Raw genomic sequence first — 27,950 nt, 5'->3', positions numbered from 1 at the left:
GGTTGATTTCCAGGTCAAAAAATCTTTATTCTCAAATATCTTCTAAGATACTGTAAATATAGTTTATAAATTATAACAGTTGTAAAAAATCTGCATATCACAATGAAAGTCTGAATTCAGCAAATATGAACATTGTATGTCAAACTACTCAAGCTGCTTCAAACAATATAGTGCTTAGAAATGGATTAAGAGAAATCCAATCTGCTTTATTCTGTATCTTCCTCTGCTGGTACAACTTCCAGAAGCATCTGAAGGTACATGGTGATGGGCTCTGAAAATAAGAAGTTACTGAATTAGAGAAGTTTATTTTTAAGTTTGTTCTTAGGAATGTTTATTTTTTTTTAAAATTCAAATTTACATTGTTTTTCTAATTCATTGCAATGTTAGATATTTAAGCAATTTTTGTTTCCTTCCTATAGAGGGGGAGCTATGTTTTGCTTATGGCCAAAGTAAATTTGGGATCTGATCAGAAATTTCGGGTTTCCAGCTTTGTGCTCTATGTTAGACCACACTAGCTCTCATCATCTGGTATGAAATAATAATTTTAGTGTTCTAGTCCTGTGGTTCTCAGCCTTTCAGCCTTGAGGAGCATTTGAATGATGCTGGGTCAGCCCCCATGTTCTGGATCCATCCCTGCTTGCCATATCCAGCTGTGGAGTGACCTCATGTCCTATCCCTACCCTGTGCCAGCACAGTCTGGTGTGCAGGGCCCTGTCATCTGACCTGCAGTGTTTCCCACAGGTCCAGAAATTTGGCAGCAGGGAAGCAGAAATTAACATTGCCATTGCTTTCCCTCTACCAACTTCTGGACCCGTGGGCTGGCTGATGGCTGCGGGGACTGAAGGTTGAGTACTGCTGTTCCAGATGGAATGTTTTTATGCATAACATAAAATGGTTTCATAGTTTCATAGTTTCTAGGGTCAGAAGGTACCTGAGTAGATCATCTAATCTGACCCCCTGCCATGGCAGGAAAGAGTACTGGGGTCAAACGACCCCAGCAAGGTGTTCATCTAGCCTTCTCTTAAAAATCCCCAGGGTAAGAGCCAGCACCACTTCTCTTGGAAGTAGGTTCCAGATCCTAGCCCCCCTGACCGTGAAGTAGTGCCTCCTAATATCTAGCCTAAATCTACCCTCTGCCAGTTTATGACCATTATAAGTTGTACTGCTGAGAGAGCGTAATTTTGTGATCAGGTTTCCATGCTAAGTTACATCTTGATGTTTGGATGCTTGTGTGTAAACAAATCAAAACTTGTTTGTACCCTCCTGTTACAGCTGAAACACCCTTGAGGAACCTGAGTTACTATAGCTGCACACCCACACCCCCTTGTATGAGGGGTTACATATAGAATGCAGATAAAGAAAGCATGCTTATTAAGGCTGAGTGTACATGCACACACCCACACACAAATATATTGTTATATTAAAGAAATTTATATTAAAGATATCGGTGAAAAACTTGACACACTTGTGCTAAAAGCCACATAAGTGATTAACTTCAGATATGGCATTCTAGATGCTGCAAAAAGCAGTCAGAACTGAATCCAGTGCTCATGAATCTGTTCTTATTGAAGCCTTTCCCCCCACCTCTGGCTGCTCAGATTGCTAGTACCTGGGAGTTATTTTAGATGACTTCAGTCTTCAGCTGACAACTGTCATTTGAGAGAAGCTGTGTTTTTTGGTTCAAAGCTAACCAAAGCTTCTGGTGTCAAGTGCCAACATCAAGATCAAGATGGGATGCAAGGCAGGGTGGGAAAGAGGATGCACATAGGACCATGGTAGTAACCAGGTAAGGAATTTCCTCTTAATTAGAAAAGCACTTTATTATTAATTTAGCCTCTGTTAATGAAGAGTAGAATCATTTAAATACGACTTTCTCCACCAACCCAGACAAGGTGTGATTTTTCTCACCAAGCTACCAAGGGTGGTCAATCACAGATTGTGATCTTGACTATTAAAATAGTAATTTTGGTCTAATTTGAGTACCATCATACCTTACTGTTCACCACCAGAAGCTAAAAATGTTAAAGCAGCCAACATGTTCTCCACACCAATGTGACAGCATTTAAAAAAAAAAAAAGTTTCCCATCATCTCATTAAAAGTTAATTGCAGGATAAACACCATCACAGAATACTAAGCACTTTTAGATGTCTCTATGAACAGCAAGTGCATTTTGCAAGACTGTTCTCTATCCTCAGAAAATAAAGCTTTCCACTTTTTATTTACTTCCAAATTTAACTGAAGACTGCCTTAAACTAAACTAATCTGTACCTTGTTTGCACTGTTAAGGAAATCAAGACAACCTTGGAATTTTCATACATATTTTACAATCTCCCATTCATCAACACCAAAAGTCGACCCAATTCTAAAACGTGCAAAAAACAGTGAAACAGGAGGACAGCTGCAGTTTTCCAGACAGTCTAAACTGGTATACACAAAGATGTTCAAATGTAACCAAAGTGCAAACTGGCCAAGGAAATATTTTGTTGGTTCCTCTCTTACTCATCTTCACTAATGTACAATGTGTCTGTGTACTGTGATTAAGCATATTTGCTCAAATCAAACTATTTTAGATTTTTATATAGTTAAATATAACACAAATACTTCCAACCACAAAACAAACGATACACATTAGTGAGGAATAAGACATGAACTTAATCTTATTCAATAAGAAGAATATAACCTGTCAGGCATTAATGATATCCCAGCCTTAAAACTTCTTGTTTTTACCATTAGAGACAGAACCTATTAGCTGTTTTGTGCACAAAAATCAGCCATTTTGACCCCAGTGTCAAAGCTTGAATATGCATAACAAGAAAAGGAAGTGGGGGAACCCCACCATGATAGTGTTGGTTTATATTCTCTTATCCAATCCAGCTTTACTTTACTTTTCTGCAGTGTCTCACTGTGTTCTCTGTTTTCCCCAGGAAGCAAACAGTATTTTTCAAGATAACTCCCAGATACTTCTTAGCAGTCCTGAAAGGGGAATACTATAGTACAATCACTTCCCCCTTTGGCTCTTTACATTTTCCAGTGGTATTGCCTTTTTTTTTTTCTAATTTTGTATGTACTGAATCCTCAAAGACTACCTGTAAGGGCCAGATTGAAAATGGCTATGTGAGTTTAACGCCCCATCTACACATTACATTTTAAGATATGATTATCGGTTAATTATATCTCAAGTGGTCGCCAAGTCGCATGTTCAATCAGTTGCGTGATAAAAAGAAATAAGCTACAGAATTATTCTACTGTGGTTCCTTCCATTAATTGAACATGTGACTGGGAGCTCCCTTAGCTGATCAGGTGCCACTGTGGCTGGTCACCTGTGGTCTCCCAGTTGTGGGGGTGTCTAGGGTGTTCCCATGACTGGAAGCTCACGTCAGCTACAGCCTGGTACCTCTGCTGCTGGAATCCTGCATCAGCTGCTGTCTCCCAGCTGTGGGTGTGCATAGAGAGCTCCTGATGCTGGGACAGTGCATCAGCTGCAGTCTTGTCAGCTGAGGGGGCTCCCAGCCACAAGAGCTTGCTACTTGCTGGTGCAGGGGGAGCCTGGGATTGTTAACTGGTCTGGAATCATTGTGATCCCACAATCATGCCTCCTGCCATACATGTGGTATGGCAGGAGGTGCAATTGTGTGGAACATGCATCGGATCCTATTGTGCCTTTTACCTGCATGTCTACAGGGACTCTGAAATCACTTCTGTTACTAGCCAAGGTAATTTTCAGTTCATTTCAACTTCTAACATGTATAGACAATCAGTTCAGAATCTCACTTTTTTTTATAAAATAAACGGATAGCACTGTTGCTACAGAAGAGATGTTTCAGATATTTAATTTTTTTATAGCATTTGTACTACTATAATGTACAATTAATTGTTAAAATTATACTTACTTGATATTCTTTGTGCCCAGTTGAATTTAAAATGAACGAAAAGGAAATAAAATACAAGTCCACCAAGTATAAATAATGCACAGTACAGGTATGGCAGTTCAGGTTGACTAATGATTGGAGCCAGAACTAGGAAAATTGAGCTCAGTGTCACAAAGATGGGAATGACGATAGGTACCTGTAAGATAAAGAACACCAAACATTTATAAAGGTCTGTGACTATTCTCTGATATAGCCCATCTTTGTTTTAGAACTTATTGAATAATGAAGGATTTTTTACCCCCTTTGTGTCTCGGGTTTTTTATAGTATATTAAAAAAAAAAAAAAAAAAAAGTTGAGAAGCGACTGAAAAGGGTGTTTATCATTATCAACAGTAAAGGAATTGGTTTGCCTATGTGATACACCAGAGACCTCCTAGGTAGATTAATTTATTTCTGTATTAGAATTGTAAAAGAATTGACAAAAATCAAGACACCTAAACTCCAATGGAATGAACTAAGTTTCATCCCTAGCACTTTCTGACCAATGGTGGCCAGTTTTTGATTGTAACCTTTTGGCATGAAGTGGAGGTAGAAAGAGGAATAGCGATAGTAAAAAGCGTGAAAAGGACACCAGGTTCATTGTTGTTATGTTTTGAAACACATTCTTGTGCCAAACTTACTGTGATTGGTCTCTTGAGCTCTTTTCTTGTAAACCTCATAACAATGAGTCCCAGCACAGTTAAACCGTAAAATATCCAGACAGCAAAACTAAAGTAGTTAATGAGTGTATCAATATTTCCAGGGATGATATAAATAATAGTAATTGCCCCCTAAAAATATAAAGAAAGAATTGTTATGGACATAGTGAAAGAGGGTTGATGTAGAAATAAAAAACCGAGTTTCACCTGTATGTAGGACGTGTATTCAAACTGATTTAGTGTGTAATACAGGTTTTTGTTCCACTTCAGTGAACTGTCAGCATATTTAGTACCTTTTACTGTCCAAACCCACCCCCTAAATTTTGAATTAATGATTAGGCCCATTTCAAGTCAGTGAACTATTCGTGTCTGAAGCATCTTATTTTATCACATAAAACATGTTCTGGAACATAATATGCACCATTTCACCCAGAGTAGCAGAAACTGCTCTTACTCTGTTTTATATATAATACTCACTCCAGTTTCCAGCAGCTGGTGTTTGGCGGGGAAAGATGCATGTTGTATGTGAGAATTTTAGGTGTGTAAGCGTTTGCAAGATTTAGGAAGCAGTATATCAATCTTCTTTTTGTCATAAATTCACTTGCTAAGCAGGAAGAAGTATTTTTATTCATACTACAAACATGTATGCTTTTATTCATAACATTAGCTCAAATTCCAAGTTTAGGGGGCATGGGTATTTGCAGAAAAACTTTTCTAGGATTCTTGTTTTAGCAGAAGCACTGAAGTTATTCAGTATGACCTCAGAAATGATGTGCCTGCATGCTGCACATCTAAAGGTATGCTGTCAGAACCCTACTTCCTTAAAGTTCTGGAGTAGCTGAATTTTTATGTTTTAATTCCATGAATGTTTAAGAACTTTTAGTAGTTGGAACAGTGAAATGACATTAAAATGAAGAGAGTTCTATGAATTATGTAGTCGTTCTAAAATATGTTTGGTTATTTTATCATATGTATAGCCAAAGCTATAGAAAAATCATGATTATATGCATATGGAAGGATCTACATGTTGAAATTACCATTGGGTCATTTGAAAAGCATGTTTTTCTTTGATTTGTTTTACGTAACCTTTTATTTCTTTGCTGAAAATTCATACTTACATAAAATATGATAGCAGGTGCTGGGGTTAAACGCTTAACACTAATGTAAGACAGCACCTTTAGCATGTGTCCTTCGCGACCTGCCACATAAACAAGTCTGACAAAAACAAAAACAGGTTAATTTGGTTAGTGTGGCATCTACGCAGGATTGTGGCATCTACGCAGGATTTAAAACTAGCTTATTTTTCTGATAGGTCAGAATACTTAAAATATTTTTTTAAAGTTTGATTTGATTACTGAATACATCTCCATATGTGGCTACATCTGAGTAACAGTTAAAGTTTGTCTGATTTGCACCATAACTAGCTTTAGGGAATGATCACTTGAGATGGTGGGGAGGAGGTATAACTGGTTTTGAAACATGTGAGTAATGCACATCAGTGCAGAACTTAGGACTTGTTCAATATTTAGAACTACCAATTTAATTCTTCTCTATAAAAATTATGTAAATCAACACAAATATTTCATAGCATATGATTTGGAGGATTGGCAGACTGTGGGGAATGAGGTTCTCAAGCTTCTCATTTATGTGGGAAAGATGATTAGTTCAGTTTCTTGTAGTTTTTTGTTTAATTCATGGTCATCACAACATTTTAGAACTTCTTTAACCTACATAAGCCTATGCATGTTACAGGCATTTGATTTATACTGTGTATATTGTTATTAAATGTTCACTCCTGCTCTTCCCCGCTCTCCGCCGCCCCTTCCCCTTGCCTTGCAATACTTCCTATGGAAAAAGTGATCTCACTGGTAAAATGTTGATATCTAGTGTTCAGGGCTATGGTGTTTATATGAATTTAAACTAGTTCATTTTGAGTTAACAATAAAAATGCAGAAGAATGAACTTGAATCGTCATCGTATTTGATAATGTATGGTATGGACCCTCCCCAGACTTCCTGTTTGGACCTTTATTTTCTTTTTCCCCTGCCACCTGTTACTTGAACCAGATATTTTTACATATAGCTAAATATTTTAAACAGTTTTTTGCCAAACATTACTAAACATGGTTTTTGATGTTTCTTCAAACCTATATAACTGCCTCTGTTAGAGACAGGTCAAGTTTGACTATGTGGTTTATGGCACCGCAAAGATCTTTCCAGCACTATGAACTGCACATTGCACATTATATCTTGCACCGTGCTGCTAATTTGCAGAGCTAGGGCAAAATTCGCTACCGGGATTTAGCGAATCCTATCTAGGATTTAAAGCCCCTGCGCTGAGGCATGCAGAGCCCCGATCTCAAGGGACACTGTGCTTCAGCCAGCCAGACCCCAGCTGGCTGAGTTGCAATATAGCTGGAGATATGGGCTCCATGTGCCTCAGCGCAGGGCGCTGCAGTGGAGCCCCCACAATGAGGCATACAGAAGCAGCAAGCCCAAGGCTGCCTGCTCCCCCGTTTTGAAGTACACTGTGCCCTGGCCACTTGGGGAGCGGCTGGCTGGGATGCAGGGTGCCTCAGTGCAGGAGCTTTGCAGTGCATGGAAATGGGAGAAGGCATCTGCTCCCCTGCTGTTTGGGGCACAGGGTGCTTCAGCGAGGGCTGCCTGCCAGTTAGCAATGCACTGAAGTACTGTGTATCCCAACCAGCCCCCCTTGCAGCACATGGAGCAGCAGAGCAATGTGTCCCACTGCAGACCACAAACTTATGCACTGCTGCTATCTGTGCTACTGCGAATACACTCCCCTGCTTGTGTGGATGTGACCATGCTGTTCAACAGCTTGTTCAAATTCCTAGTCCAAGGAAAGGTAAGATTTCACTTGTAGATCCATATCATGTATTCAGCTATTTAAATTTGAAATTTACCTGCCAGCAGTAAAACAGGTCCCATTGGCAGCTCCAATTGTAGAAAAGGCTACGAAGAGAGGAACTATCCAAGCAGCTGGATAAAGGACTCGATCCCCAAATGTCTGAGATACAGGATTAAAATATAGACACAATTAACATGATATTTGTTTTGGTTGTATTCTGTTGTTCAGGAACCATTCATAAAGAAATCCTGCAAATAAGTCTCTACAGATTTAAAAAAAAAAAAAAAAAAGCAACCCAAAACAAAACTTGCTTAATACTATGGAATAAAATAACAACTACACTGTGGAAATATTTCACCCACTGCTTTAACAAAAGGCTGCTTTAGTGGAATGCAGGCATTTTAGTAGTGTTACACTGCTGTTTAAACCAGGAAACTAAATGCTGGGGTTATTTAAATACAGATATAATGTATCTTGAACAGACTGCTATTTGGTTAAGAACCTGAATTAAATTTTAGGGGATGTCAACGAAAGGAAGATGTGATTGTTGTGTAAGTTGGCACACCCAGGCTAGTTTTAGCTAGTAGAAGTAATGGGAGGGAAGACGATATGGGAACATGAGCTTCACTGTGAGCATATTTTTGTTCTTAGTGCATGTTTTAAAGCTAAACTACCATGTCTTTGTGGCTTTGTTTTTAGTCTTGGTGGATTAAATATAGTGTGGGTATATCTGTCCATGATACAATAATTTTCATTTTACTGGGGTGACATTCTATTTTTTCGAAAGATGATATGAAAATATTAATAACATTTGAGGTTCAGATTACTGTCATCTGCCAGCTCTTCAAGATACAGCAGCAGCAGTTTTACCTAACAATGCTGTGATGTTGCACAATAGTGATAATGTTAAAAGGGAACTTCCAGATAACCTGTCGGCCCATTCCCACCGGGATCCAGGTTTTTTTGATAGTCTACAGTGATGCATTTGAGGTCTAGTGAGGTGATATGCCTGCAATTTTAGTGTCAGTATTGACTTGGTTAAATAGTGTCCACAACAGGTGGTGTATAGTGATTTATAGACGATATGTTGATAAAGGAGATTAAAGAATAGTAATCCTCAAACTCGACTTAATTATGCATACACACTGCACAACCTCTTTTTTCTGTTTTGGTGAACAATTGAAATTTTGAATAAACTAGAATCCTGCTGCCTTAAAGCAAGATTCTGTTTTTTCTCTGCACTGTTTTATGAACTGTTTCTGCATGAATGCTCTGAATAAAGAATGCAGTACATCATGAAATGTTTATTTTCCACAGAGCTAAAGGAATTGGATGTTTTTCTACTGCAAATAAAGCTGTCCCATGTGCATCTCACCAACCGTTTGGGGAATTAAGGTTCTGTTACGCTGCATATTCATTCAGTGGAACTTAGGTGTGGGGAGGGATTCTCTTTTTTTTAAAAAATTAAAACTTCTTAATTAACTTTTAAAATGTTAAGTAAAATCTTGTACAATACTATACCTGCCAAGAATTTACAAAAGCCATTTCTGAAATGTCAAATGCTTGTTCCATAACAACTATCTACCCATGTGTAACATCAAATAAAAGGAGTCCAGGACAGGGATTGAATGAGACAGAGGCTGTATCTTTGAAAGGATAACAGTTTGACTTTGTGCCTGCTTATAGCCATTTGCCATCTCAGTAATACCAGTCAGAATGGAAAGGAGGAAAATAAGGTCAATTGTATGTTGTTGTTCTGTTGAGTATATGTTAAAACCAGTTTCTGAACTTGTAGTACTTTTAAAATGTAAATATTGATGGAAACATTTTCTTATTTCCAGTTGCTTCTCATTAGTAGGGCCTGGGGCAAGTTATTTTTGTCAGATTAATATAAAATATATTTACGTTAACAAAACAATCATACTGCCAATTTATGTTCAGAGAGAAATAAATTACTAAAGAACATAATTGCCTTTTTATTAGGATTTAGTTCTTTAACGTGTGCAGTATTTCAGTAGATGTTTCTAATTACAAAATGAAAGATGACTTGACTTACCACTGCAACTGCCTGTGACTGTAGAAGTTCTGTTGAAGTCATTACGGTAAAATATGAAATATTAATCAGAACGTAGCAAACTGAAACCAGAGGAATTCCAATGATTATAGATAGCGGTAGATTTCTAAAGAATTTAAAAGATACAGTATCAGCATTTCTAAATTGGTAGGTATATTTATTATAATGACTATAGGCTTCCTTCAGTTTTAGTTCTAATTTAAAATTCTTTAGTCATAGGTGTCTTCACTACTAATTATTGTATGTCATTTGTTTCACTATGGCTGAAGGATCATTGTTCAAGATAAGTGCATTTAGGCACATTCTTTAACTGTCATAATATCAGGGATTATTCAAATTGGAGAAATTTTAGAATCCAAATGTCCTTTTTCATCACTTAAATTGTTTTAAATTTTCACTGTCTGGGTTATGTTGCCTAGAAGAGTTGAATTTTTTAGTTGTCATACACTGTCATACTGATTGTTAGCTAAAGAAGTTAATCTAAGGTGGGTCGTAACTCATAGTTTCATAGTTTCCAGGGTTGGAAAGGACCTGAACAGATCATCTAGTCCGACCCCCTGCCATGGCAGGAAAGAGTACTGGGGTCAAACGACCCCGGCAAGGTGTTCATCCAACCTCCTCTTAAAACCCCCCAGGGTAGGAGCCTGCACCACATCCCTTGGAAGTTGGTTCCAGGCCCTACCCGCCCTGACTGTGAAGTAGCGCCTCCTGATGTCTAACCTAAACCTACCCTCTGCCCGCTTGTGACTGTTATTCCTGGTCACTCCTGGCGGTGCTTGGGGGAACAGTGACTCCCCCGATGCCTGCTGATCCCCCCCTGACTAGTTTATAACAGGCCACTAGATCCCCCCTCAGCCTTCTCTTGTGGAGGCTGAACAGGTTCAGGTCCCACAGCCTCTCCTCATACGGCCTGCTCTTCTGTCCCCATATCATGCGAGTGGCCCTCCTGTGGACCCTCTCCATGCTTTCCACATCCCTCTTGAAGTGCGGCGCCCAGAACTGGGCGCAGTACTCCAGCTGCGGCCTGAGCAGTGCCGCATAGAGGGGGAGGATCACCTCTTTTGACCTGCTCGAGATGCATCTGTGGATGCATGACAAGGCACGGTTGGCCTTCCTAACTGCCTCCCCACACTGCCTCCCCATGTTCATCTTGGAGTCAGTGATGACTCCAAGATCCTTTTCCGCCTCCGTGCTGACAACTCCTTCCAGGCTGGATTTTACTGCATCTGAACCATGTATATTTGGCAAAGTAAATCAACGGAGTGTGTACTCTAACCAAAGCAATACAATATTTTCTTTGAGTTCTCACAGCTGGAACAGGAAGTTTTATTGCTATTTAAATGGTATTTCCCAGGCCCTCTGACATTTATGCTTCTCATTCCCCTGATGGCCTTATAATTTTTATTTTATCCAGACCTGGCTGGGAACCAAGGCTGCCTATAGACATGCTTGTTCTAATTGGAATGCTCCAGCGTTACCTCGCTGTCATGTGTATTAAATCTGCCATGTTTCAAAATGGCCACAAGGGCGCTTTAGCTGAATCTTGTTGAATGATCTTTAGTTAAAGTGCCTCTGTGGCCATTTTGAAACATTGGGGGAGGGCAGCTGTCTGGGAACCACTGTAATTAAAATGCCCCCCTTGCATGTGTATAGGCAGCATGAAGCTTCCACAGCTGCTGCTGCTTCCACTTGCTTTAAATGCAGAGGTCAGCCTCTCTTAAAAGAATATTAAAAATAAATAAATAAGAAAGTCCTCATGAAAAGCATTCCACCTTCCTGAAAATTTTTTCCCTTTTCTCTCATTCCCCAAACCCCATCACTTAATGACAGCATATCAAGCTCAGCATTTTATATGGAGAAAACTAAATCATTCAAAATTTTGATTACTGTAATGGTAGTTGTGCAAGGAAATGAAAGTAGTGAAAAAAACACCAAACAAATTGTCGATTTGGTGATTACTTGGTGGATGCAGCAAAGTTAAATGCTTGTAAGACCAAGGAAAAGGCCCCTCATGAGCAGAAATTTAGGGAAGAGGCAGCCTCTATAGAGAAGACACTACGTAATGGTTGATTTCAAGATGTTTTACATTGTCCTAAATATTATTAATTGAATATTGCTACTTTAGATATGGCAACGTTTGACAGACACATTCTAAAGTCAGTAATCCAATTTATTTGCAAAGTCAAAGGTGGGGTTTTTGGGGGGGGGGAGGTGTTCTCCCATCTAGTTCAGTTTATTGCTACTGATATTTAGAGCCTATTACTTAGAGCCTATTACTATGGATTATTGGCCTTACTTAGTACAGTCATTAACTAGTTTTGTTAATTAATTAATTTCAATGAGCCTCTCATCAGAGTGACACTTCATAGTAAGAACCTCTTCATTATGTATTTTGTCTTGAGTCGAGTTGTCAGTCGACCAGGAAAATGAGATTGACTCATTACTGTGTGTTATGATTTACTCTGAGAAATCCAATTTAAGGGTAGGAGATTTCTTGTTTTTTATTATTTTGTCAATGTTATTTAGGACCTATCTTGCACTGTAAGGATTTCTTGAGGAAGTTGATGGAAATCCTGATGCATGTATCCCCAGACTTCCTGAGTCATGCACTATCATCCTGATTATTTGTGATTATTTCTGCCTATCTACATTAACTATATAGATGATATTCAGAAATCATATATACTGTTAAAAGTAGCATCAAGTGCATTTTAAAATTTGATTAGAATGCATTTTTTGTAATTCAGGGCATAAATTTAAATTTGTATTTATTTGTCGGGGCATAATAGACATCAATAGAGATGGAATTGATAAGTGTCCAGAACTAATTGTAAAATCCAGGGTAGAATATATGTGAGCAAGCATCATAACATTTGGAGTACCAATCTGATTAAAAGAGAAACTAAAATATGTGTTTTGTGTTAACACTTATAAGGCTTTAATTGGGCCTTTAGAAATTCTGCTGCTTAAACTTTGTGTTATCTTTTTGGGTCTCACCTGTAAGGATTTTTAAGTTCCTCTGTAATGTAATTTAGCTGATTCCTGGAAGAAAACCATTAGCATAACGTTACTAGTGGTCAGTTGTTCAAATGTCAAGTTACTTGGAAGCCAGGTATCGGAATATCTCAAATACTCGTTTTCTTTAGACCACAGTTTTAGGCTAATATTTGTATCAGGCGGAAACAAGTCTTTTCATTCTTCCAACACTTTTAGATAGGAAATATTTTTATGAAATAAAAATAAATACATCAGTATTTGACCTTAATACATTTAAAACAGAAAAAGCAGCCCTTTTCAGCTATGACCTAGTAGCTAAGAAGATAGGGGAATTCAGTCATATTACTGTGGATTCCAGAAGCTCCCATGTTCTTATATATGATAAACTGAACAAATAAAAGATTAAACTTATGGATGTTATAACTCAAAACTGTATTCTCTAGCTCTTGTGCATCCATATTCCAAGAAAATGATAATGTTGTTTAAGAAAGGATACAGTATTGAGAATCTGTAGCTTTAAAAAGTATCCTGATTAATCTCACCACATTTGGATATGAATGTAATGTCTTCTCACTGCTGTATATGGTCCTTCCAAAGGAGGTCTTAAGCAACATGTAAAAGTTTTGCCTAATGTCCTATTCTGGGTGTATTTGTTAAGGAATAATAATAAGGAATCCAGTTTCAGGGAGGAAGGGATTGATTTGGCACCTTTCTGGAATATATTGAATTAAAATGTTGTAGTCTTACACCAGCCAAATTTTCATAGATTCTAAGCACCTTCAGTATGGTACCACTGATTCTTGTGGTCTGGCCTGTTTTTTTCCCCCGCCATTAAGGACATGATGTGGAGTTTTGTTTTGTTTTGTTTAAGATAGGAGTGCTCTTTTCCAGTGTTCATTACAAGGATTCTCAATAACAAGTCAAACTTCAACTTTTCCAAATAAGACCTTTGAGTGAGTTTTACAAGGAGAGATAAAACCAGGTAAAGACTGTTAAACTATAACTGATAACAGTAGTAAAAACATCTTACCATCCATCGTATGCCCAGAGTCCATTATAAAATGCCAGACTGATGGAACCAATGGAAATTTTAGTATCCTTGAAAGAATTTTTAAAATTTTCAGTTTTTCCTGAAAATTAATATAAATGGGGACTGGGTTAGGATGAAATGCAATTTTCTCATCATGTCATGTTTTAAAACACATTTATAGTTGAATCAAATTGTCTTAACTAAACTTGAATTATAAGTGAACAGTGACTTTTATGGATTGGTCTGTTATCTTGACTTTTTCTTTCCGAACAGATGCATTAATTATTTTTAATCACTATGCATGTAGTCCTAAAAGTTTGCTTTGAAGTCCCAGTAAATTAAAAGTGAACTGAAAGCATTCAGCAGGATCTGGCACTAGAACAGAGATTCTCAAACTTTTGAAATTTAAGGCACCCCCAGACAATTAGCTTTCAGTCATTTCTAGCCTATGAAAAAATAACAGAGCAATTCTGTTGCAAAGAACTCAAAAAACACCACAACAGGGATGAATGTTTTTGATGCTATGGATTATTTGATATTTCTAGGTTTAACTTGTAAATCACATGCAGGTGTTTGCATGCCTAACAGTTGTCTGGCACCACACTGAATGCCAAGAAGGACCTTGCAGCACCCTGAGAGAATCGCTGTACTAGAACCGTAATAAATTAGGACAATATATATACTCATTGGTTTGCTTAATTTCTTGTAGTGAATTCTTAATAGCTGATCATAGCAGAAACAAAAGTAATCCCTATTAGTATTTGCAAAATTAAAACGACAAAACTTAATTACCTTGTGCAAGGAGAACGATCCCACTTACAATAATAATTAAAACAATGATCATTTTAGTAGCAGTGAAAAAATTCTGGACGTAGCTTCCCAACTTCACACTCAGTGAATTCACAGCTGTAATAACCACTAGGGGGAAAAAAGTTTTTTATAGTCTTATGTTTTAAATGCTCCAAATCATAATTCACAATCATAATTTGCATATAAAGCATTAGCCTTATTAATTTTTATATATTGCAGTCCCCCTCAGATCTGTGTATTATTTACCTAAGCTCTTTACTGAAAATGATATAAGTATGTAAATGAGATCAACTTAATTTTAGAACTTATAAAACTAATCACATTCCATTCCATTAAATCTACTCTTTTTACTACTATCAGGGAAATGAAATCCAGAAAATACCCCCTTCCACTGGGCTATCAGGCCTTACTTTTTCAAGTGCAAAATTGCTTCCGGTAATAAACTTTTCAGTAATTATGCACACACTGATTTTATATTTCCAGAGCTGAAGTCTCTTTGCTTCCCCTGAAGGGAAAAAAGTCATTCATCAATTTGTTAAACAATTTCATGTCTCTGTCCTCTCCAAAAATGGTTAGGAGTCTTACCAATGGCAGAGGCTGCAAGACACTTGATGACAACTACAGGTGGATCACAACCTGGATAAAAAGGAGCTGAAGCATATTCTGCAAAGCTGAGACAAATGATAGCAAACGAACTGGGTTTTATGACCAGTAAACTTGTCCAGGAAAACAGGTATGCTGGAATTGGACCAAAAGCCTCCATAAGGTAAGGGTATTCTCCCCCTGATTTTGTAATTGTTGTGCCAAGCTCCGCGAAACACAGTGCACCTGAACAACAAGAAGAAATGCAGTTTATAGTTAAGTGGTTTGGGCTGATGGATTTTAAATCTTATGATCGGTTTGAATTCACTCCCTATCCATTTTTATACTTAATATAGTTTTAAGGAATTACCCGTGAAAGTGCAGTATCTTATTAAATTTATGTAACATTACTAATAAGCAGTGACCAAAATTTTAACTTGCTTGTGAGGAACTGTTCTGTAAGTTGGAAAAAATACTGAAAATTAACAAGTTACTGGCTAGATCTTACAGGCATAGGTGCCTAATTTGAAAATATTTGTGCAAAGTGTTTATAAACATGTTTTATTAGCTTTACTATTTCTATAGTTGATTAAAAGACCAGATAAGAGTGTGTTACCTCTTTGCATCACAGAACTTTTCTGTAAAAAGTCAAAATATAACGTTTTGCTTATTTATTACTGTATTTGTTTGCTTAAACACATGCCCTTTCCCCCAAAAGACAGCTGCTGGAATTAGGAGTTTGCATTATATTTGAGAAATACAATAAAAGCTGTTTCTGCTGCTCAGATTTAAATCTAAAATCTTTAGCAATGCATATGGAGCAAAACAATGAGCAGGCTCAGTTCCCTAGCTGTTGCTACTTAGCTGCTTACTATAAAGAACAATCTGTGTTCTGCCTTTCAGAAACATGGTGTGCATTTTATTCCAGGGTGAACTGTATGCAAGAAAGCATGGTACATCATTAACTTATGAACAAGAATCTGGGTTTCCATTTCCCATGGAAAAATGTGGATTTTCTCCTTTAAAGGAGAAAAACGGGGGAAACCACGGGTACCCCCTTGCAGGCTGGCAGAATTTGAGCCTGCAAAGGTCTGTGGGGGGAGTGGGAGGAGGGCTGTCAGAAGCAGGGGGCCAAACATGAAGGTGCATGCGCACATGTGCACATGGCCATTAGTGCAGCCAAACAATGTATGTGGTAGAGAGCAGTTCCAGCAGCTCTCTGCAAGTATGTCAGTGTGGGGGAAGGATTTAGCTGTCTCAGGGGGAGGAGGGACATAGGTAATGTCTCATGAGGCATAGGGCATAATCTTCAGATTCTGATTCGGACGAATCGAATCATTGTTCCCGGATATGGGCCAAATCCGAATTGAATACAGCCCATTTCGCACACCCCTACTATTTTTCAGTGTTGTTTGTACACTCACTGGATGGCTTGTACAAAATTAAAGGCTGGTTGTTTTTTTTAAGACAACTGATGATACCCTAATTGATGCCTTAAAATGTTCTCAGTATTTTAGCTTTCTTCAGGCTGCTTCCTGGGTTATAAGTTTTTGCCCAAGCACTTACTACTGTGTTTGGCATGAAGTTTATTTTGAGCTGAGTTGTATAATCTTATCTGTGCAATGAAAATAATCGAGAAACGGAAAATACAGGGACCTTTATTCCTTTTTTTCCTTACCTAAAGTAGCAAGAATTCCACATGCTGACCAGATGATTAAACAAGGCCCCACAGCTGCAACATTGGCAAGTACTGATTTAGGAGAAATGAAGATTCCTGAGCCAATAATTGTACCAACAATCATACAGATTCCACTGATCAGACCCACCTTGAAATGAAAGGAGACATTCCAATAAGGTAACTTTTTTAATATTGACTCAATTTATCACATTATCTTATACAGTAAAATGAGACAAAGGGAGAGAAGTTACTTCTGGTAATAGTTTGGTCATTCTACATTGGAGCTTCTACTGACTACTTTATTGATATTCCTACAACTCAATGTTATATTTTTTTGTTTTTAAAATCTATTTACATAAAATAATGATTGAATTTTCTATAAGCACAATTAATTTAATCTTGCATGAACATGCTCAGGAGCAACTAACTCTAAAAGGGTACACTAAAATGAAATTATGAAAGGCAATAAATAATAGACTGCACAACTTGTTGGCAAATCCCGGTGTCAACAAGTTAGCTAGTGTAAGCTAATGTAAAGATAGTTTGGAGTTTATGCATCAGGTTTATGTTTCAAAATGCTCAAAATTGCTTCTGTACTTTGATACACATTTTATTTTAAACTGGAAATATGTTGTGCCTGGTTTTTATGTAAAACACAAATCACATGCATAGTTGCTAGTGTTCCTTATAAGTAAAATAGGCCCCGATGAAGGAGAAAATGCCATGCTCAGGTGGTGAGCATAATTAAATATTAGTTTAATATTAATTCGGAAACCTCCAGAGTTAAAATTCCTGCAAGTTATTTAAGATTTTGATTAGAAGAGAGAGATGTTAGATTCTCGTTAGAAGAGATGGTTAGTATAGCCCCCTATCTGAAAGTGTTTTTACAGTTCTTTGACAGTTTACCAGACTTTGCAGTTTTCCTGTAAATTTGGGTACATATTTGAAATACTAGGTATCCTCTAATTACTTGCTTTTTCCAATGTTACGACTTTTTAATGACAAGGAAACAAGTAGGCTTTTGATGTTAGGCTTTTGTTCTTAATGCTGTTTTCTCCTTTCAGTTCTAAACTGTTCTGAGTAAGCACATGGGGGTTTCCAGATACAAACATGGTGTTTCAACATTTTGTTAGACTGGGCCAGCGCTTGTATGGTGCACAAAACCAGCTTCTTTCCAATGAACTTTCCTAGATAGTATAAAATACAAGATTTTTTCCTCATAAAAAGGCAGTCTGTATGATTGTGAGTAAAACTTTCCAAGTGCAATTCATGCAATTTTGTTACCTTGGATGGAGTTTTGGAAGGTGTGAACTGTCCACACTCATTTCAGTTCTGAAGACAGTTACAATTCGTCCATCTTGTGGCTGTTTCACATACCTATTGCATTTTAGTGGAAGCATGCAACTATTGTAGGACAGTCCTCAGAGCTTTAGTATCACTATGTTGAGCCAAATTAATATCTGTTCTACCCCTAAGAATATAAATGGCATGTTCTGTGAGGATTATTTTTAGGTTGAAGAATCTATCCTGTGATATGGGTGTTTGTATCTCGTTTGGTGCTTGTATCTTGAAAATGGTATTAAATGGAAGATTTTTATGAGGATGGGTTTTGGTTGAGTAAACAAGCTTTGGTGGATGGTTAAAGAGCATGCAGTTCTAACATACTCTTCTCACATGCCTGTTACCTGATGTTCAGAACCAAAAGACTTTTTGCCTCCTGTTGGCATAGGGCAAAGTGAATGGGTGCAAGTGGGCAGATGATCACATTAGCGCTTGCTGTTTAGGTACCGTTGTCTGCAAGAAAAAGCTATGAATGAGATCCTGTGACATGATCCGAACATTAACCTAGGCACATCGCTGGTTCTGTTTTTTTTGGTTTTTTGTTTTCCCCAAGTATCCAGTATTTCAAGATCACCTCTAATTCTAACAACTCATCATCTAGGATTAACTGCAGGGCAATCGTTACAATATGCTTTGTATATTTATTGCAAATGTCAGAACTTGGATCTATTAACTGCATAATTTGCAGTCTATGGGCATGCCTCACATTCACCTTTGCCCTTACTAACTGCAATGATGTCTTCTGGTAACAAAAGAACAGAACAAGTATATATTTTTAGCTCTGAAAGAGCAAATCCACGCTTATTTACCATGTAAAACTTACTGCGTATCAACTATAAGCATGTTTAGGCATTGCATTAGCAGTTTCCAAATACACACTGAAGTCTTTTACATTGAAAAAAGTGTGCAAATAGAATGTCATGTTCTTTGTGATATGGTGCAGCTTTCCAGATGTGGAAATATTTAACTTCATAGTAAGGTTAAAATGAGGATTTCCAGTCTCTGAAGCACTGCATTCATATTTTGAGAAACTATTTCTTAGCTTTTCCAGCTGTTTTAAGGAGAAATATCTTTCTCCCATGCCAAACCAAATGCAGGGTTGTTGGTACCAATCTTATTAAAAGTTAGAAGGCCTGAAGCTGCGAAGTATGGAGTACCCTAGTGAGTAGACAGCAGGAACTAACGTTATTCACAAACTGGCGTAAAAGGCCTTAAAATAAGAAGACTGAAAAGAAAAAAGTGTTATTTTGTGGTCTTCCACCTGTCTTGATATTCTGTGGTGGAAATCAGATTTCTGTAAATGTCTTTTTGACCTTTAGCTCAAAATGATCTGTTAATGCATTCAGGAATAACTGAAGGGCTGCCATTTGTTGCTTTTTCTTTAATTAAAATTGGAACTAATCAACTACCTAAGGTCCTTCCTTTTTATGCCCTTGTGACAAGGTATATTTAGCAGAATTCACAGATTTTGTTGAACTCTGACAGGGCCATGCTGTGAGCGCTTCTGCCCTCAAACTTGTAACCTCTGGGCTTACATTAACCTGTGTGCCTTAGCATCTGTGCCACCTCAGCCCATTACCTGAAGTGCAACTGATAATACTTGGATCCAGAATAACATAGGATTTTAAATTAATACGTGATTATTGTAGTGTTTTTGTCTCTGAACCATCTGAAAGGTATCTTTAAGCTCTAGGGTAAGCTTTCTTTCCTCAGTGAGTCAGAAGAAGGTGATACTGTCTTCAAAAGCAAAGGGGAGATGCTGTGTCATGTTCCTGTTCAAGACTAAGTTACTCTCTCCTTGTGGATTTTTGAAGGTTTTCTGAGTTTCAGAAGCTTCATCTCTTGGGTGACTTACCTGATTTACTTGTTTCGTGTGGGTGCTTTTTCTTCCCTTTCATGTTAAGCTTATAGACTTACTAGTAGTGAATTTTCCTTCTGATATTACATGTGATCTTTTTTACTACAAGAAATGCAAAGGTCTGAGGGGCAAGTGTAGATTGAATGTAATCTTGAATAACCAAATTTGCAGGCTTCTAGAACTTGTGTTGGCTCCATATGATTAGTTTCTCCTTTATATTTTCTCCTCAAACAACTAGACTTAAATTGCAAACATCTCCCTCTACTCCATCTGCTGGATTTATGGGGCTTAAAAAGACCACTTCAGAGAAGATTATTTAAGCAGGAGCAAGGTATTTATATTTTCCTTTCAGAGCTTAAGAGCAGTGATTCTTAACCAGGGTGCCACATGGGCTGCTTGTACATGCCACGGCAGGCGTTAATTTGGTTCAGTTCTCCCTAAATTGAAACAGTGGGTTTTTAAAAACACCACTTCAGTTTAGGGAGAATTAAACCAAGCTAAACCCCCGTGGCACGTACACAAGGGTGGGGGCCTGATCCTTACTTGCCTCTTTGGCAGCAGGGGGGTGGCGAGTTGTAGGCAAGCTGAGTGGTCCCTGAGCTGTGCGGGGGCACCCCAGATGGCACACCCACTGGCATCCAACCCAGGGGGTGCCACAGCTGTGGAGAGAAGCACCGTGCCCCTGTACAGCTCAGGCAAGGAGGCTCCAGGGACAGGGGGGGGAAAAAAAAATCAGGCTCACGGCTTTTTTGTTTTTTTTCCTTCAATAGAGCCTCTGCTTCCAACATCCTGTGCACTGTTGCACTTCATTAGGTAGCAAATTAAAACACCTTGGAGGTGGTTTATCTTGCTACATACCAAAGTAATTTAAAGTGGAATACACTGCTGCACGTGCAAACAGCAATGCCATTAAAGCGGAATATGCCGTCGAGCGTGTGAACAGGAGCACCATTAAAGCACTGCAAAAGAGCATTTAAGTCACTTTAAAGGCCAATTTTGTGGCATATACAAAGGTCCAAGATCTTTTTAAGGGTAATGTGGAGTGCCATACCACTATTATCACTGGTAAGTGTGTAAACGCTTGCACAGGATTCCCAAGATAAAACCACAGTTTTCAGATAAGAATCTGTTGTGTCAAAAATATCCTGACCAGTTGTAGTCTTTCTGAGTTTTTTTCCCACACAAAAAGTACTCTATGGTTTTTTCCATAGTTAAGAAATAGTGAAAACTAAGAGTTGGCATTTTCTGAGGGGGATGTCTTGGAGTTTAAGCAATGGTGCCTTGAGTCTAAAAAGCGCTGGAAAGAGTCCTATGTCTAAGAAATTATGAATAGAGATAAAGCTGCACTGAAAATATACAAGCTTTATAATGAACTGCAAAGATTAGAGATGTGCTAGTGGCAACAGTTTGAATTTTTTGTTGTTTTTTAGGGTAGGACAACTGGGTACCATTATCTAGTTAATACGGTAACAAATAAAATTTAAATTAAGCCTCTAAGCCCCAGTTAAAGGAGTGTGATTTTCAGTGGGTCTTGGTCTCCTTAAGGTTAGGGATAGAAATGATACATAACTCAGTTTAAGTGATCAGAAACCAGTTTGAACCTGTAATAGAACAGAAGCTCACTGCACTTTAAAATACTTTCAAAATGGCTGAAACCAGTTTAAGATAACCTGGTTGGATATAGTAGCAGACTTAACTGATTTAGGTCAAACCAGTTTATGGAACTTCTGTCCCAGACACCTTCACAGTTCAAGTTAAATTACAGTCCCCCAGCTTCCCAGGATGCTTTGCAGCCTTGGGAAGTGCTGACTGTTCCAGTGGAATAGAGTTGGCCCTACTCCTCTGCTCCCTAACCAGAGCACTATCACTGTTCTGGCTGACTGAGAAGGGGAGGGGTGGGAAACCTGGCTCTAAACCCTACCCAGGGTCTGCCTGGTGGGGACGGAGCAGCTGCTCAGTCTTTTCTCCTGCTCCATGCTTGAGTGGAGGGGTGGGGGGGCATGGCCAGGTGACAGCCAGGACAACAGACTGAGGTGGAGGGGAGGGAGAGGGGATTAAAACCCCTCCCTCATCTGCAAAGGACCCCAGCTGAGGTCTGCCTGGTAGGGGTGAATAAACCTGGCTTTTTTCCTGCTTAAGTGGAGAGGAAGGGGGTGTGGAGAGATGCTGGCCAGGCTGGCACGCTGAGGTGGAGGCAGGGGGGAGGGAGTGTAAACCCCCCTCCCTTATGCCCCAAGTGACCCCAGCCAGGGTCTGCTTCGCAATGGTGAAGCAGTCTCTACCTGGCATTTCCCCTGCTTGCCGTTTGGGGGGGGTCAGGGCTGAGCATAGCCAGACTGGCACACTGGGGAGGTGTTAAACCCCCTCCCCACCTCCAAGGGATCCCAGACGGGGTCTGCCTGGCCAGGGTGAAGCATCCCCTAACGGGCTTTTCCCCTATTACCTGCTCAAGTGGAGGGTTGGGGGCAGGGGCAGATACAAGCTAGGCTGCAGGCTGAGGCAGAAGAGTGGGAAGAGGGGTTTAAACCACTTCCATCCCCACCTCTCTGCAAACCCTGGGCTGGGTTGTGGCTGTGCCCCCCTCAGCTGAAGTGGGGGGGAGGGGCAAAACTCTGGCAGGGACTGCCCCACCCCTCCTTACCAGGGTCCTCCGTGGGCCAGGAATGGGGTTTAAATCCCCCCCATACACATGTCAGCATGGTGGCCTAGGCTGGCAGGGAGTGGGAGATAAGTCTGGCAGGGGCAGTCTTCCCTTTCCCTCCCCTCCTAGACAGATCCCCCTCTTCCCCTGGCATTAGCATGCTGTGCCTGGCCACGCTCCCTCTGCTCAAGTCTTTGGAGGGCTTCTCTCCTCCCTTCCTTTTGGCAGTGGCTGGGAGGCAAACCCTTGTACCCCGCCCCCCCCAACTTTTGGTCTGGGCTACTGCAGGCATGTGGCTACATTTCTGGAATTGGATGTGAATTTGTTTACCTGCTTCCTGGTTCACTCTACACGGTTTAAACTAACCTGCAAGATTGCATTGATTCAGCCTCTGGCTTTTCAGCTGTCTGTATTTAGCCCACGGGACTCAAATGCTGTTGAAATTTTATCCAAAATTCCTAGTTGTGTACAACTCAATAAATTTTAAGTTGTTACTTGATTAGCACTGTCTGACAGAAATCTGACACAATCTGTCCATGAAATACTTTTACAGCAGTGGTGCTTAACCTTTCCGGCCCCATAGATCTCACATGCATGGTTTGTCTTTAGCCCTTATTTAGCATGGGCTCAGTTTGCAGGTGTGATCTGGCACAATCCTTTGCACCAGATCTGGCTGCAGCCTAACCACACATACACTGGCATGATGTAGCATGCAGGGGCTTGTCATCCAAACCATAGGCACTGAGTACACGAGAGCCTGAGGGCCCTGGCCCCCCTTAGGGTTGGATGACCACCCATTGCTGGTTGGGCAGGACAGTCCTTAAATGGGAACATCAAGTCCTGGTCCCAGGCTGCATGTCTTCAGGACAGCATTTGTCCCAGATTCCCAGTATTGTACAGGGATCTGGGTTTTCTGTTCACCATGGAAAAATGCACAAAATGGTTGGTTTCCTGCAGGCTGGCAGAATTCCAGCCTGCAACGGCCTGCAGGGGGTGTCATGTGTATGTGTGCATGTACACACGTGTGGCCAGGAGTACATCTCCAGGTAGTGGTAGAAAGCAGCTCCCCCAGCTGCCTGCAGGCAGGCCTACAGAAAGAGGCAAATTGAGGACCCCACAGTGAGGGAAGGAGTGGGGAAAGGGCTGGACCTGGGGGTGCTGCCCAGCCAAGGTAGTGTATGTGTCCTGAGGCGGGGAATGAGATAAAGCCACAGGTGGCTTCTTGAGGGACCAAGGGGGTGGGGGTGGGGGTGGCAGGTGGCTTCCTGCTGCTACACACACTGCCAGGGATGGGGAGGCTTAAGGGGTCATGTGCCTTGCAGATTTATGTACATGGCAGGGGTGGATGCAGCTGTCTGTTCTGGCCTTGGGGCTCCCTGACCTCCTGTCTTCCCCCCCAGAGCACTGTGCTGGCAGCAGCAGGGTTGGGGATGCAGAATTGTGCCGCCCAATGCTGCCAGGCAGGCAGGGGATGCTTTGCCCTGATGGGATAACTGGTATGGAGCTCCCCCCTGGGCAAAAATAAAAGTTGGCACCTATGATCACAGATCTGGAAATCTGGTGGCAGGGATCAATGTCACTGTTTAACTGCCATGGTTCTGCAAGCTACTGCTCCCTTGCTACCAAATTTCTAGTCCTGTGGCGAGCCCAACAGGCTGCATGAAGCAGCTCTGGGGGCAAGAGGTTGAATGCCACTGTTCTACAGCAGTGCTAAACATAGCAGAAATGCAATACTAATAAGGTATTTAGTGTAAAATTTTTCTTGCCTCTTGTTGTAGATTTGTAGTTTTGGGTTTACTCGTCTGAAGTGATAGTTCATCTCCACCATTAGCTTCTCCTGTTCTTTTCCTTAAATTTTTTTCATCCATTTGGTTGATCTAATGTTAGAATCTTTCTAGATATGAAAAAGGAGGTTAACTTCCTTTTTTTTTTTTCCTTTTATATGAAATCAGATGAATCCTAAAATGTGAATAAAATGTTGCACAAATAGTCAATTAACTTTTGTTATAACAATAAAGAGTGATGTCCTCTCATCACTAAAGAGTTTCAGAAGGGTAGCTGAGTAGTGTGCAAAGGCACATACATTTGTACACCTCCTTTTCAGTTGCAGTAAAAGCTCTGTTATCTGGCATCCCCCAGGAACGGGGAATGCTTGATAACAAAATATGCTGGTTAATTGAGCAGACCTGGCTGCCGCTTCTCACGCTGCTTCTGGGATGTCCCTCTCCCCCTCCTGCGGCATTGCCACCCCTCCTGCTGCATTGCTGTGCCTCCTGCGGGGCCCTGCACAGCCCCCCACAGCCTATTACACCCCTGGGTCAGGGCTCGGCAGCGCAGGATGCTTTGCCCCGAGCCATGGGGGCTTGGAGAAACGGGAAGTACCGTGGTGGGCACTTCAAGTTTCACTTTATCTTACAAGCCGGCATGCCAGTTAGTGGAGCATGGCAGCTTATAAGGTGCTGGATAACAGAACTTTTACTGTATTTATTATTTGTTCAAGAATCATGGTGGGTCACAGTGGGACTTTGAATGCTAATGTAATTATTTGTCATAACTCTGAAAATCATTTTACAATATAAATAAGGATAAGTCGGGAACATTTGCATTATACTATGAATTAGGGCTGTGCAAAGCTTCAGGTGCTGATTTAATTTGGAGGCGATTCGGTCTGATTCAGTGGCTGAATCTCTGAATCCAAATCTAATCAGGGGACCAATTAAAAGTCTGAATCAACTCAAAGTTCTCCGAATCTTTTGGTGAGTTGGGCAGTCGTTGCCTGCTGCAGCAGGGAGCTGGACCCAGACTCCAAGCTAGTAAGTAGGGGGTGGGGGATGTGACCATGGGAGGCCCCTGCCAGGACCCATCCCCTGCCCATTTCCCCGACCTTCCCATGGCTGCCCCGTCCACCCCAGCTCCTAGGCCTGTAAGAAGAAAAAACAACCTCTGAACTCACTGTCTCCTGCAGTGGCCACAGGGCTTTTGGGGGTTTGTGGAGGAGCCCCCCACGTGCCATGGGGCAGTGAGAAGCAGCGGGGATTGCTCCCCTGCCAGGCAGGAGTTGGTGAGTCAAGGCTTTTTTTTGTTCGTTTGAGGTTTTTTTAAAGGCTGGAGCTGGGGCAGGTGGGAGAGTGGGGGGGCAGGGGGCTTGTGGCAGAGCCCCCATACAGCAGGGGGCAGTGGTGATCACCCCTCTGCCTGGCAGCAGCCGGTGAGTGCAGGCTTTTTTAAAGAATCACCGGATTGAACCGCTGTCCCCCAAATTGTTGGAATCCAAAGCAAATACTAGCCACTTTGCACAGGCCTGCTATGAATATGTGATGTGCTATATAAGATTCAAGTATTATTCTGAAGTTATCAGGAACTCTGCTAATCTTTCATTTAAATACTAAACAATCCTTGGCAAAAAACACATAAAGATTCTTCTTAGTTAATTGAAAAACAAAGGTTGATCTTAACCTGAATATAAAATTCTGGCTTTCATATTTATTTTACTTAAAACAGTTAACCATGTATAAAACTGTCTTGCCAAATGCAGCTATTCAGAAATAAGAGTTGACTGTAGGATCTTGGTTTTATATTTTCCAAGTATAGTTTTCATTTGCATAAAAAAATCTCCATTAGATAATTTACTTGCGTTAAACACTGCCATTATTCTTGCTTAAGTAACTTCTTAGCTTTATTTAAATATGATTTTGTAAATGTGCATCATATATTATTTCCTAAATTAAAATTGACATGTACTAATAATATAAGTTAAAAGTTACCACTAAAATTCTAAAGACCCACTTCAGAAATTGATGACTTCCTGAACTGGAACCAAGACCAGTAAACTTAATCCTCTCGTTAACTTTATTAATGCTTTATTAAAACTTTATTAATGCTTTATTAATATAGTGCTGTTTATTTTCCAGAACATTTAATTCATATAAGATCAAGTGGTGAAGCAAGTTGAAGCTTACACTTGATGCTCTTTAACAATCCTCACTCATGCAAAATTTCCCTCTGACCTTGGCTCTGAATTTCTTAGAACAAAATTTTGAAAGAATCACAGTTTTGTGTATTATAAATTAATAGATTGGTTGCTTGTTGTTTCATTTCAGTGGCCAACCTGTTATGTCAATTTAGCTGGTTGCTACTAATACAAATTGAATGGATGGTGCTTTAAATCCTCAAAGTATTAATTCCAGCATTAAAAATTTCAGATCAGTAAGTCTCAAAAGATGATGGTGCAAATCTAAACAGTTCATCTAAATAAAAAAAAGCTAAATGTTGGCAATAGTGACAATATCTTAAGATATATCTTTGGCTATAAACTTTTTTTTTTTTTTTTTTTAAGCTCAAAATATTCATCATGGATCCAAATAAAGGTTCAGACTTAAATGTATGAGGACCACAAGGCTTGTGCCACTGAATTTTATTACAATTCTCTGCCTAACCTTTTACTTGAGAAGTTTTATTTAAATATTAATTTAAAGCATTATATTTTAACATTGCTTTTGCACTTACCTTATTTCTATTTGTATGTCATAAATCTGGCCACACAGCTTTTGGACTAGTGTGTTTCTTCACCTCTCCAGTTAGATTTATCAAGTTAGTCAGCTGGGAATGTCTGTGTTTCAGTCCTGATTATTCAAAGAGGAAGAAGCTTAAGTACAGAGGTTATAAAAGGTAATTATTAAACACATTTGTAGCCAAGAAGCTTTGAGATACAAATCCAAGGTAAACCAACAGCCCATTTAGTTTATCTGTAAAAATGTTTTTGGTTTTATCCATTTATATGAATAAACTGTTTCTATTAATGTTTGGCCAGCATCTGAGTATCTTATTATGCAGTGAGAATGACCTGAGACTCCATGAAATTAAGAATTTGTTATGATTGTATATGTGTTAAGGTCTTTCTAATTCATAAACAAATATAAAGAAGTACCTTGGAAATGAGCATTTTTATTATTATGACCGTCAGTTGTTTAGTAAACTGAAAAGCATTTCCATATGCTAACATCCCATAGCAAGTGTTTATTTTATCTTTAAAAGATAAGGGAGTATGAATTTGACTCTGACCTAGAGAGTATTTCAGAAAAAGTATAATAGTCAGTAGTCATTTCCAACATAAGACAAAGAAAATCATGATTTCAGTTGCCTTCATCCATTAACATCAAATTAAAAGGTACCTTTTCAAGACATTTTTAACTTGGAACATCCTGACTTTCTAAGACTACGAACTAAATTGGCTACAAATCATTCTAGAATTCTTTGGTGAAAAAATCTCTCAGCCTTAATGCTATATTTATGAAGAAACCTAGAAATCTCCTTAGGTTTAAAAATATATTTAAGAATTGCTTAGTAAGAGGAGTTTCTACACACATTATCTGGACAACTCAACATTCAAGACGACTTCAAATTTAAGGAGACCTCCCGATCATGAGATTCTATACATGGAAAACTATAAATTTGTGTCCTGTACAGCGTCACGATTGGAGGTTATCTTAAATTTGTCCCCACCA

General features: G+C 39.5%; 1 protein-coding gene across 1 annotated transcript; it reads right to left on the bottom strand.

Moving 5' to 3' along the window:
• Positions 1-15: 15 nt before the first annotated feature.
• On the bottom strand, positions 16-27,950 carry SLC7A9 (solute carrier family 7 member 9). The gene is made up of 13 exons (XM_090062327.1): positions 26,953-27,950; positions 24,213-24,405; positions 16,607-16,754; positions 14,932-15,174; positions 14,329-14,454; positions 13,537-13,636; positions 12,507-12,551; positions 9,492-9,615; positions 7,491-7,594; positions 5,686-5,782; positions 4,550-4,699; positions 3,892-4,066; positions 16-271 (listed from the first exon to the last, which is right to left on the bottom strand). Exons 2-13 carry the CDS (start codon positions 24,312-24,314, stop codon positions 207-209), a joined length of 1,479 nt encoding a protein of 492 aa, XP_089918453.1. The 5' UTR covers positions 24,315-24,405; positions 26,953-27,950; the 3' UTR covers positions 16-206.

The sequence above is a fragment of the Crocodylus siamensis genome, chromosome 9 (genome assembly GCF_052110815.1).
Source record: "Crocodylus siamensis isolate JL-2025a chromosome 9, ASM5211081v1, whole genome shotgun sequence".
NCBI classification, from domain to species: Eukaryota; Metazoa; Chordata; order Crocodylia; family Crocodylidae; genus Crocodylus; species Crocodylus siamensis.
Note: the sequence above shows the minus strand (reverse complement) of the source record. Positions and strands in the feature narration are given on the sequence as shown.

Coding starts and splice junctions, on each gene's coding strand:
- SLC7A9 (XM_090062327.1), bottom strand. CDS start 24,314: ATGGATGAAAAAAATTTAAGGAAAAGAACAGGAGAAGCTAATGGTGGA. Junction 9,616..12,506: donor GAACTTAAAAATCCTTACAG/GTGAGACCCAAA, acceptor TAAATTCTTTAG/AAATCTACCGCTATCTATAA. Junction 7,595..9,491: donor AGTCACAGGCAGTTGCAGTG/GTAAGTCAAGTC, acceptor CCTGTATCTCAG/ACATTTGGGGATCGAGTCCT.